General features: G+C 50.3%; 1 protein-coding gene across 1 annotated transcript; it reads right to left on the reverse strand.

The window, feature by feature from the left end:
* Nucleotides 1-4,572: 4,572 nt before the first annotated feature.
* On the reverse strand, nucleotides 4,573-10,156 carry LOC144753581 (uncharacterized). The gene is made up of 2 exons (XM_078641221.1): nucleotides 8,815-10,156; nucleotides 4,573-5,319 (listed from the first exon to the last, which is right to left on the reverse strand). The coding sequence occupies exons 1-2, from the start codon at nucleotides 10,076-10,078 to the stop codon at nucleotides 4,709-4,711; spliced, it is 1,875 nt and encodes a 624-aa protein (XP_078497347.1). The 5' UTR covers nucleotides 10,079-10,156; the 3' UTR covers nucleotides 4,573-4,708.
* Nucleotides 10,157-12,734: the final 2,578 nt, after the last annotated feature.

A 12,734-nucleotide genomic window follows, 5' to 3' on the forward strand; every position in this document is an offset into this window, starting at 1 on the left:
GTAATTCAGTTTTTGTACCTTTGGTTCAACCGCACATAACAGTGCTGGCAGATGGATCCTTGTCTGTCGGGGGACGGACCGCCACCTCCACCAGGATCAGTGATCCCGACAGGGCGGCAGTCGGAATCGTGATCCTAATTAGAGTCGGTGCTGAGGGAGGCACCGCTTTCGGGATTACAATTTCTCTTTCCGACAGCTTTTACATGGCGGTCTGACTGCCATAAAAAGGCTGTTGGAAAGGGACTTTGTGGCCACCAAATGGTGCATGGCACACGGTGCATGGATGTGCACAAAGTGCTCTTTTACACGGTGGCTTGTGCTGCGGCCATTTTCCTGGGCCGCAGCAGAAGTCGCCATGAAAATGAGCACTTTACGACCACCTGACCGGCAGTCGCATCGTAATTGGGCAGTCAGGCTACCGCCTGCTTGTCCAACCCCCGCTATTATAATATTGGCCTTGTGTGAAAGAAATCCAGTAGCAGTGATTTAAAGTAAAAAATGTGTTCCTAAATTGTCATGCTAGTATTATTGAACTACCTTGATCATCAAAAGGTTTCCTCAAAGTAGTAATGGGGGAGGAAGCATGGAGCCTATGAAGAACCGGGAAAAAGAGAGACAATAAAAACAATGAAAGAGCTCAGATATTAGGAATGAGGAGGAATCATTTTCAATGTAGTGCCCTTCACAAAGATACTGAGACCCACGCTTGATGCAAAGCAATACAAAAGACAGAATAAATTGTGTTGCTGTAAGTTGCAAGTGCATACTATAGTAAATGTAGACCTCAGTTCTTATTGGACAAAGCAATAGGGCCTAAGAGTAATTGGCCTGAAGCATTGAAACAACAGGTAGGCTTGAGATCAAAACGAAATATGAAGGAGGCAAGGGCAAGAGAGATCATAGAGTTGAAACAGGAGTGGAAGAGAGTCACAAATAAGGGTGGAATGTTAGGTCAGAGAGAGGTCCATTGAGGCAGAAGCTTGTGTGCCTACAGCTTGAAAGGAAGGACGAGATAGGAAAAGTGGAAAGCAGAAAACCTTCCAGGAGGCCAGAGACAATCCGGGGGAGAGGCCACCTCTTCAACAAAGGCTAATGGGGTGTGTGTAGATGAGTTTTCAATTCCCAGGAATGTCAGTGCTTTGAATGTAAATAGTAAGTGGAAGAATTTACTGTCATATCTGCTTCCTGCTGAGAAGATCCAGTACACTGCCCCTGAAAATGAAATGAAATTGGAAATATGCTTACCAAGCCAATTTATTTTGCCCGCTTACCTGTCTGCTGCAACACAGTAGACTCAAGTCTAACTCTCACTCACCTTTATCATCACACCGAATACTCCCATTTGTCTAAAAACTTCTGATTTTACCCAACCATCCCTGCATGTAGCCAGTTTCAAGCCTTTACCTTTCATCATGAAGTCTGTTATGCTGCTACTCATCATTCCCTGAAAATGTCTGCTAGTATGATGCCATGCCTGTCACAAGAATTCCAATGAAATGCACTCATTATGGCAGCTGCGAAAATTCCAGACTTACATTTTAGCAGAGTTGTTCTTCATGCACTGTTGCAAAATATTTGCACAAGGAGTTTGCTATGAAACATTTTGCTGCTATCAATGCACATGGGTATGGTGAAAGTATGGGTACTGATTATGTCATGTGGTGGCACTTTGGATGAACCTTTGTGCTCAGTAACTGTACATCATTGTGTTTCTACAGCAAATATCTTTCCAAATGAGTGTTACATTTCTGTGAGATTGTCCAAGCATATGACTACCAAGAGTACCTGGTGGCAATTGAAAACCAGATTTACTATGTAGAACCATGCAGCACAGTTTCAACAATCTAAATGTTAAATAGTTTGAACTAGAGTCACCCCCGATTGGCTGCAAAATAATTGTCTCCTGCACTAACATTTTTTTTCAGCTACCATCGTTGTATTATGTGTTGATAAATGCAGTATAAACAGAGCATTAGCCAAAAAAATGTGCTTGAACACCAAGATGTTATGTCTTGTTAGGCACAACCAGTGGCCATGTGTTTTAAAATACAATTTTTCTCAAATGTGCCCCAGAAAAACTGACTTTCTATACTAGTATTGTTCTTGGTTTAGTAAGGGGACCCTCTCCCCCAAGTAATTCCGACTTGTCTTTAAAGATGGTTTTGTCCACTCTTTACAGAAGCGTGGTTCTAGTTGTGCCCCTGCTCCCATCCACCTCCCGTCTCTACAATCTGGACCTAAAGAGCACTGGACGCGTTAGAGTGCTTTTTTTATGTCATCCCGTTATTCACCCCTCCTCCCCCGTTAGCCTCCCCCACACAATCGCCAAAGTCAAAAGCTTTCCCAGGTGTAAGATCTATTGGTTTTGCCAGTGCTTGTTAAAACTATCTTCACACTAGCACCCTCAGTTGTTCAGCACAGCCTCTGTTTCTGGCTTGTAGTTAAAATGCAGCTTTGTGGGGTGTGCGCTTGAAGGCCAGGCCGCACCGTGACCGAAGCGCGCGCTGTACATCATGTGCAGTCAGTCAGTGTAATCCTTCGACGTCATCGTCCGCTCCATTCTAACCGTCAGCTCGCGAGCGCGCGCCCATTATCATTCTCATCACAGCACTTGAGGGCTGCGCCTGGCCTTGTGGAAGCAGCCATCTGCTCGCAGAATGAGGGGTTTTATTGCATTTCCTGGCCTCCTGAGGTTTTATTAACAGGGCGAAGTTTGATGCCTTTGCATTGGAGGGTTCGATGCAGGCACCCTGTCCCTGAGCGCAGAGCGCCACAATGATGCCCCGTCTGCTTCACGCTGTGGCAGTGGCTGCTTCCTGTTGTACTTGTGCACAAGAGGAAATCGAACTGCGTGCACTTTCGTGTAGCCTCTGTGCAACCCACGCTCTAATTAATCCATTGCACCGAGAATTAAAACTCAAAGCATTTACCATTGGACTAAAACAGGAGCGAGAAGTAGATATCCATATAGTGGCTCAATTGCACAACGTGAAACTCGAAAACCCCGATCAATCCTGGCCTCCCTGCTTGAACAAACTGTGTGATGCTGTGCAAATAATGTATTTCACAGAGCCACAGCGAAGCGCATGCTGCTTCTGTGTGTACTTTTTTGGGAAGGAAAATGACCCCCGCTCCCACCTCCCATTTTGAGGTCTAAAGGGCTTAAGCGCACACTCGTGCACTAAAACACATAACCCCACCCACCGGTAAAGGAACGTGACGGTGTGCACATCGATAAGAGGCATACCCTTTGTGTGCGTGAGGCATACAAACACAGATTAAACAAACGCAGATTACTCAACATCACCAGCCGCGGAGCCCCTTTGGGAGGGAGGGGTGAGGGGGGGTGAGCAGACACCAGACAATTTGAAAGTGTGCAAAAGGCCGCTTTTATTGAAACAGGTGCATATTTACAAAAATACCAACCTGGCAACCGCCTCACAAAACTAGTCCTCACTAAATAAGATGTTACCTTACAACCCCAAACGTCAGGCCCGCCCCTACCACGTCACAAACCCCGCCCCCACCCAGCACAACATAATTACAATTCAAACAATACCAAAACCTGATAATCATTTAAATATCATCCCAACCCACGGCAAAACATCACATTGCAAAACTTACCCACCAACAACTTACATTACCCAAAACCTTGTAACCACCCCGCGAAACAACTCTTTAAACTTTTCCAGCCAATAGCCCAACTTTAGCAAAAACCCAACAAGCTTCATGTCCCTGCTGACCAAGAACGCCCAATTTCCGCACGGCACCTGTTCCAAGCGACAATGAACAACATGTTTTGTCACCCCATATCCACCTGTTCCGACAAAAGACCCTAAAATTATGGAAGGTAAACAAATAAATAATGAAAATAAATAAATAAATGAATAAGTAAAAGACCCGGGGAAAGTAAGAGAAAAACCCTAACTGAGAATAGGGAGGGAGGGAGGGAAAATTTCCAAAAACTAATGAGCTCCCGGCCACCAGGTCATTCAACCTAAAATGGTGGCCGGGAGGAGGGGCTACAGGGCTATATAACTGGGCTCCCCCAGTAGGAACCGAGGGAGCCCAAAACCAGCCCAAAAACAGCCCAAGGCCGGTGCTCTGATGCAACCCCCCCCCACTAGCCCCTCCCAATCAGCCCGGGGGTGGGGACCTCCCTACGGTCGGCTGCCCCCCCCCAAGCCCCCCTTGGGAGGGAGGGGTGAGGGGGGGTGAGCAGACACCAGACAATTTGAAAGTGTGCAAAAGGCCGCTTTTATTGAAACAGGTGCATATTTACAAAAATACCAACCTGGCAACCGCCTCACAAAACTAGTCCTCACTAAATAAGATGTTACCTTACAACCCCAAACGTCAGGCCCGCCCCTACCACGTCACAAACCCCGCCCCCACCCAGCACAACATAATTACAATTCAAACAATACCAAAACCTGATAATCATTTAAATATCATCCCAACCCACGGCAAAACATCACATTGCAAAACTTACCCACCAACAACTTACATTACCCAAAACCTTGTAACCACCCCGCGAAACAACTCTTTAAACTTTTCCAGCCAATAGCCCAACTTTAGCAAAAACCCAACAAGCTTCATGTCCCTGCTGACCAAGAACGCCCAATTTCCGCCACCCAGAAAAGAGGGGGAAGGAATTACCCTCCTCTCTTTCTGCCCCCCAAAACCGACCAACCAAGGAACTAGAATCTCAACCCAAGAAATGTTGAATCTTCAAACACCTGGAGAGCACCTCTCGCAATTCCAATAGATATAAATCCATCCCTATACGAGATAAGTGAACACCATCGCCGCGAAAGAATTCCACATTGTCATAACGGATGTCCTTATGGGACACCCGCCCAAAACCCAGATCTCTACAAAAACGGGAAACCTCCAGATTCAACTTCCTTCGCGCCTTGTCAATCGCCCTAGGCTTGATCGCACCCCTCCAGGTTCTTCTAGGGACCAATTCTGTCCATAAAACATGGCAACCCGCCCATTGTTGACGAATAAGAGAAAGATCCTTCTTCATTGCTCTTAATAAAACCACCCCTTTCACCCCACAAAGGTCATTCTCCCCAAGGTGTAAGAGCAGCACGTCAGGACAAACACCTCCCACCAACCAAGAATTCAAGGCCGGGATAAGCTCCCTCCAGATCATACCTCCCTTCCCCTTCCATACAACATGAAAAAGACGAGAATTAAAACCAAGTGTGGAACCAAAATAGCTTCTTATAGCTTGATCTTCCGCGCGCCTAATGAAGGAATGTCCCACTATCCAGATCGTCATGACAGTAGAACGGGGGCCGGCCACTGAACCTGAAAAAGAAAAGCAGCATCAAACTCAAGAAAAACTATCATCCGCAGGCTCCATAACAGGATCAGTACGCACATAGCGCCTAAAACAGTTGGAGGACCAACGCCCCAGAGACATAATGTCTTGCTGCGACCAACCCCTGTTATGTGCTTCTGTAGCTGCCCCAATCCTGAAAGAATGTGTACCATACTGAGTCTCATCCAAGCCCATGAAGCGCAGCGCTTTACGCAAAACCATGCGCAGTTGGTACTCCGTCACCCTGGAACCATCCACATGTCGAAAAACAGGGCCCTCCAAAGCGGCCCCCGAACAGTCCCACAGACGCCTGGCCCACCCCAAAGGACACGTCTCAGGGGGGAAAGAAGCTTCCAGCCAGATGCCCCTCCCTTTGCTGTGTTGATCAGTTTTTGCTCGAGCCAACCAAATGTGCAACCCCGCTTCCAAAAATCGAACATTCTCCCACCCCACCCCAAACGTAACTTTCGACCCCAATAACTCAGAAACTCTGAACGCACCAAAAAACATCCAAACCATAAGAGTAGAAAACAGACAAACCTCAAACCCATTCAGACAAACAGAGGGCAAAACCTGCAAAACTCGGGCTAACGTCTGCCAGGACAAAGGTCGGCGAACCATATGTTCCCTACCCCTCTCCCTACTCCAACCCTCTAGCATACGCTTACCCACCTCCCCAGCAGAAGGAGAATAGCCCCACAGTAATTTGCCCATGAACGCAATACCAGCCAATTTTCCAGCAATCGTCACACGTGTCAACCCCCTGTCTATCAAGTGAAGAATGAACTGTACCACATCTTCAGATCGTCTCCAGCCCGGAGCGCGCCAGCCGGCCCCAGATTCTAAAAACTCTTTCCAGGCCAATTCATACGCTGTCCTAGTAGAAACTGCAAGCGAACCTACCACCAGCTGCAAAACCCTGTCTCGCCTACAGTCCACAGATGTTCCGGCATGCGGGTCGGCATCCTGTCCGCCTCCGAGGCTAGCCCATGGAATCTCTCCCACTGTGAACGAGACAAAGCATCCGCAATGTCATTGTCCACCCCAGGAATGTGTAAGGCCTTAAAACTGATGTCATACGTCAAGCACCCCAACACAAAGACTCGCAAGAGCTTCAAGATGTGAGCATCCCTGGCCGACTGCCGATTGATAATGTCCACTACAGCCTTATTATCAATTCGAAACAGCACTTTTTTGTGAGAAAGCTCCTGACCCCACAAAGTCAACGCCACCACCACAGGGAAAAGCTCCAGGAAGGCAATACTCCTGCCCCCGTTCTTCCACGCAGCAGGCCACTGTTCAGCACACCATCTGCCCTGCCAGTAAAGACCGAAACCATCACTGCCTGCCGCATCTGAAAAAATTTGGACGTCCCAAATCCAATTCTCTTCTCTGTACAGAGGAATGCCATTGAAAGAGTGCAGAAAGGCTACCCACATCCGCAGATCCTCCTTAACACCTGCTGACAAGCGAACGTGATGGTGAGGTAAAAACTGACCAGACAGAGCTCTACCCAAACGCCTGCAAAAAGTTCTACCTGCCCTGACCACCCTACAAGCAAAGTTAAGATGGCCCAACAGCACCTGAACTTCCTTCACTGTGACCTTCGCCTTGTTCAACATAACATGTAAAAGGTCCAACATTTTTTCTTTTTTATCCACAGGTAAACGTGCCTCCATAACATTAGAATCAATCTCGATTCCCAAAAAAGACATGGTCGCGCAGGGGCCCATTGTCTTTTCCGGTGCCAACGGCACACCTAAAAAGTCCATCAGAGTTTGGAATGTTCGCAAAGCATTCTGGCATACTGAGGAATTGGGAGCACCTACAAAAAAGAAATCATCCAGGTAGTGAGTCACAAGCTGATGTCCTGACGTGTTGGTGAAAAACCATTGGAGAAATGTGCTAAAGGTCTCAAATAACGCACAGGATATGGAACAACCCATTGGTAGCGCCTTATCCACATACCACTTCCCTTGAAATTGAATCCCCAAAAGATCCCAATCTCCAGGATGTACAGGCAACAAACGGAATGCTGATTTGATGTCACATTTCGCCATCGCCGCACCAGTGCCGGCAGATACAACCAGGGCCATGGCCACATCCACTGAAGAATAAGACACTGAAGCAGCCTCACCATCAATGAAATCGTTAACTGATGAGCCCTCCGGCCATGACAAATGTTGAATCAAACGAAATTGCCCAGGCTCTTTCTTAGGCACCACACCAATTGGGGAGACAATAAGATTTTCCAAGGGCCAATCATCAAAAGGACCCGCCATCCTTCCCTCCCGCACTTCCTTATCCAATTTGTCTTGCACCACCTCTGGATGTTCATTGGCCGACATTAGATTCTTAGACCAACGCCGCAACCGCGGCCCTGTGTAACCCAAACGAAAACCTTCCTGAAAACCATCTAACAACAACTTAGCAGCCTCGACATTCCCGTAGCCCCTCAGAGCCACAGCCAAGTGAAAAGGATTAACTGGCGTATGAGCCTTTGGCCCCAGTTCCAGAAGTGTTTTTCCCCCCCCTGTAAGATTGAGGCTGCTGTGCAGGAGCAGGGGCATTGGCTGCCTGTTGTGACCACTGTCTACCCCCTGTAACCCGAGGCCCCCAACACTTGGACAGTGGGTGCGGTTTACCACATTGGGAGCATTCGTGTCGAAATTTGCAATAGTCTCTTGGGCAATATCCTCTGTTAAAATCCCAACATGTCCCATTGGCTGATTGTACTGACACAGCTGCACCCACCCCTCCCCGAGTGGGCCTACCCTGAAAGGGCCGTGAAGGTAAAGGATACCCACTAGCTGTGAAAATTGTCTTACCACCCGCCGAGGCACCCATAGTGTGTTGCCACAAGTCATTATCCAACTCCCCCCATTTCGCTTCAGGATCCCAAGCCATCCGAGCCCGGAATTCCTCATCATACTGTGACCAGGCATAACCACTACCAGTAATCTGCGCTTTCCTGATCACATCCATATATTTAAAAAGTGCCACACAGCGCTCAGGGAATTTCTCACAATACACACTAGCGTATATAAGAAATGCCGCTGTCCAGTTTTCTATGGTCAAAGGAACCTTTGGGCGCTTGGCCAACTCATACTCTTCCTCCTTAGACCCCTCTTTAGACCTAACCTCCCTGTGTAAAAGCTTCAATAATTCAACGTACTCCCCTTTCCAAATCCTTTCCTTAGTAGACAGCATTAAATGAGCGCCCAAAGGTTTTGTGACGCCCATGTAAGGCAATTTCTTTATTTTAAGCTCCTTGCTGTGTGGGGGGTCCTTACCTACCTCCATGGGCTCCGTAACAGTCCCGGAATCCACCTTAGAACCCACCCCCCCGTCACTCGTACCCACTCCTTGATCCTTAACATAACGACCCTTGTGGAGTTTAAAATCTACGCCCTCTGAAGGAGGATCCCCCCCCGTTCCAACAGAAACCATCAAAGGCTTGTTCCGCGGCCCAGCAAGCTCACCTGGATTCAATAAAGGCAGTTGGGCCGGCCTCTCTCTCCATGCCATCTGTTCAACTTCAACACCTGACCGAGGAACCCTCACCACGGGGCCGCTCTCTCGAGTTGGTCTGGAAACTGTAGCTCTCGGACGCACCACCACCGGTGCCTGTAAAACATCATCAGAAGCGTGAAAAAGCCCCCCCCTTGCACCCTTATCAGGTATCTCGCCCTCCTCGGGGCTCTCCTCATCATAATCTAAAACCAAAGATTCTTCCAACCTCGGAGGGGCCAACTCCTTTGACGGGCTTCTGAAACCAACCCGGGTCTTACCAGCCCGTACTGACATCTGAGGCGGGGGAGCCGACTGGACCCGTCTGTACTCCCCCAAACGTTGACCAGATTTGTGCAACTGAACCAACGATGAATCCCTTTGCTGATGAAAAGAAACATGTGGGGCCAGCGAGGACGCGCCGGTCCTGCTTCTGCCAACCCCGCCGATATCCAAAGAACCTGACAATGGGGCCAGCGAGGACGCGCCGGGTCCGCTTCTGCCGACCCCGCTGATACCTGTAGAAAGAGAAGTTGGGGCCAGCGAGGCCGCGCCCGACCTGCTTCTGCTGACCGCGCCGAGATCCTGTAATGAAGACGTTGGGGCCAACGAGGTCGCGCCTGACCTGCTTATGTTGACCGCGCCGGGGTCCCTCGCCGGTACGGGGTATGCCGCGCCAGGCTCCACCCTCCCTTCTCCTCGGTGCAACTGGGCCGCACTCCACCCTACCAAGTCTGCCTCTCCACGACGCTCCCTGACCTGCAAAGCAAAAGGCTGAACTGATGTGCCGGGACCCTTACTACCAGAACGGCCAAAGCTATCAACACCACCAGCCATACAAAAACCAGAATCCTGAAACTGCACCCTACCAACCTCCCTAGCAACAGACCCCCTATATTGACCCGATAAGCCCTTCCGAGGAGGGGAAGGCTCCACTACCTCATCTCCACTACTCCAGTCCAGCAACTCTTGAACAATCTCGGAAGCAGGACCCGATGCCAGTCCACCCTGCCCTTTCTGCCGGATATCAGCGCGGGGCTGCTCCAACCTCCCAAGTGATCTGCCCCCAACAGGCAAACCCGGAAAACGCAAAGTGCCCCCAAAACCACTCAGCATATCAGTGCCCTGGCTGGGAGTAGCCCTGCCCGCGTCACGAACCCCCTCTGCCCAGGAAGGAAAAACATCTAGGCCCTCCCAAGATCTAACACCCACCTGCCTATCGCAACTCTCCTGCATAGGAAAAGTAACAGCACCACCCTCACCAGGCTCAACGAACCCCCTGCCAGACCCAGAAACATCCTGTGGATCACACAACAAAACACCACCAGACTGCTGTCCCAGCAAACCTGCCCCTGCCCTCCTTTCCATCTGCGCCCACTCCCCCTCCCCCACAGAACCACTAAGAACTGACAGTACCTCCCCCCGGGTTGAAACAGGGGGGGAAAACAACAGGGGGCTATAAGGCACAAAAACCTCCCCGGCCCCTAACTGTCCAGGCTGCACTATAGGCTGAAGCACAACCTCACTCATCAATTGCTGCCCAGAGGCGGAAGCTGGCGGGAAAACACGGACATTAGTAAGCCCCCCATGGGAACCCAACAATTCCGCCTCCTGACGCAAACCAATTGCCCCCAAAACCGAGGGTTCACCAGATATGCCGGCCGGCACTGATGCAGAGAAACCACATTCAGCCTGAGCGCGCGGCGCACAGAATTCAAATTGCGCATGCGCGCCAACCGCCGGTGCCGCGGCCGCTGAATCCTCAGCCTGACAGGCGGAGGCAGAAGCAGAACGCTTTCTGCCTCCCTGCTTGACGGCCCGCTTGCCTCTGGCAGCGGGGACCGAAAGCGAGCGCTGCAGCGGCACCACCGTCACAAAGGGAGTAGAAGCCTCCCCCTCCCCTAAACCCGCCTCACGCTGTAAACCCGCTCCCACTCCAACATGCGCCACACGTCCAGGGGTCGCTTTCCGAGCGCGCGGGCGGCCCCTCTCACTTACCCCCTCCCGGCGAGATTTTTTGGGCGACGCGCAAGCCGCGACCGCCGCCGCCACACGAGCTGAGGCCTGCCGCCGAGGACGCGACGGCCCAGTCACCTCTCCTATTACCAGGTCCAGGCGTCCCGCTTCGCTCAGAAGGCGGATCGCCTCCAAAACACGGTAATCTTCACCCGACATGACGAGGAATCAAAACGAAATGACTCTCACAAAATTTCCAATAACTAATCAAAATTTCCAAAAACTAATGAGCTCCCGGCCACCAGGTCATTCAACCTAAAATGGTGGCCGGGAGGAGGGGCTACAGGGCTATATAACTGGGCTCCCCCAGTAGGAACCGAGGGAGCCCAAAACCAGCCCAAAAACAGCCCAAGGCCGGTGCTCTGATGCAACCCCCCCCCACTAGCCCCTCCCAATCAGCCCGGGGGTGGGGACCTCCCTACGGTCGGCTGCCCCCCCCCAAGCCCCCCCTCTCCCAGGGGGGTCTGGTCTGCTATTGTCAGGGTGGGAGGTCCTGGCAGTGTCCCAGGAAGCGCCACAAGTACTGGGGAGCCGCACCTCTGCCTGTCAACAATGGCCTGCTCGAGGCTGCTCCCCGCCCCTCTGCCTTTCAACAATGACCAGTGCTCGAGTTTGCTCACCGCACCTCTGGCTGTCAACAATGACCCCCCTCCCCCCCCCCCCCCTCTTCCCTGGGGTTTGCACATAAGGCTGGAAGGACATTGTGTTCTGGGGGTTGGGCTGGGGGTAGGGATAGGAAGGTGGTTTTAAGGGCCAGGGGAGGAGACTCGTCCTCTTCCTGCGCCCGACACCACTAGGGAAGGGAGTTAATTTTAGATCACCCACCCACTCTACAAGTTCTGATGGCAGGGTTTGTTTGTTAAAAGCGTGCCAGTTTAGGACGGGTTGTAGGCTTGTGGTTGGCAGTATTTTGGAGGAGTGGGAAGTCTTAGACGGGCACACCCACCCATCTGGGGTGGGGGGAGAAACAGGTGAATGATGGGGGGCAGGATGCCAGAGTGTGGCGGTGGGAGATACAAGAGATGATGTTGAAAGACAAGTGAGGGAGTGAATGGAGATTTTGGAAGAGGTCGCAGAATGGAATGGGAAGTGTGTAGAAGAAGTGAGATGAATGGAGGAAGAATGAAGTGTCTGGGGAGGGGATTGTTTAAGGTTTAAAGTTGAGGTTGTGTTTAAAGTATTTGTGTTTGCAACCTGTCCTAATAAATAGCCTTTTACGCTTCAAGAACAGTGTAGAGTGTAATTATTGCTCCATGACCAGTGCTCGAGCCTGCTCCCCGCACCTCTGCCTGTCAACAATGACGAGGGCTCGAGCATCCTCCGGGCCCCTCTGGCTGTCAAATATGGTTAGTGCTCGAGCCTGCTCTGCAGATGCTCTCAACAAACACTGGACTGGAGATTTAAGAGTCAGTAAGGAATTCTGCCTGATTTAGACGATTCCTTATCAAGTGGCATTTCATCCTCCCATCTCACATTTCTCAAACCGGATCATTTTATGCCATATTAATGAATGTGCTGTAAAACAGAGAAAGTACTGGTGCTAAATAACCACTGCAGACATTTGAACGGCGGGGCCAATTCAGGCTCTGAATACAACAAGCATTGGCAAAGCCAATAGGCTTCACCTGTGCGAGATCTGTTGGCTTTGTCAATTTTTTGGGACATGTTGGACAGCAGTGGTCCCACTCCTGTATGACATGGCTGAAAGCAAAGAAAATAGCGCTATGATGCAGTCAATGGTTTCTGCGTAATAGTGCTACTTTTTTTCTTGACTTTAAGCCATATTGTACATAGGCTCACGCTGCTGTGAAACGTCTTAAAACATTGACAAAGCCAATTTATCTCACATAAGCTAAACCTATTGACTTTGCCAATG

This window comes from Lissotriton helveticus, chromosome 5_1, assembly GCF_964261635.1.
Source record: "Lissotriton helveticus chromosome 5_1, aLisHel1.1, whole genome shotgun sequence".
NCBI lineage: Eukaryota > Metazoa > Chordata > Amphibia > Caudata > Salamandridae > Lissotriton > Lissotriton helveticus.

Coding starts and splice junctions, on each gene's coding strand:
- LOC144753581 (XM_078641221.1), bottom strand. CDS start 10,078: ATGCAGGAGAGTTGCGATAGGCAGGTGGGTGTTAGATCTTGGGAGGGC. Junction 5,320..8,814: donor ACTGCCTTTATTGAATCCAG/GTGAGCTTGCTG, acceptor TTTCTTTTTCAG/GTTCAGTGGCCGGCCCCCGT.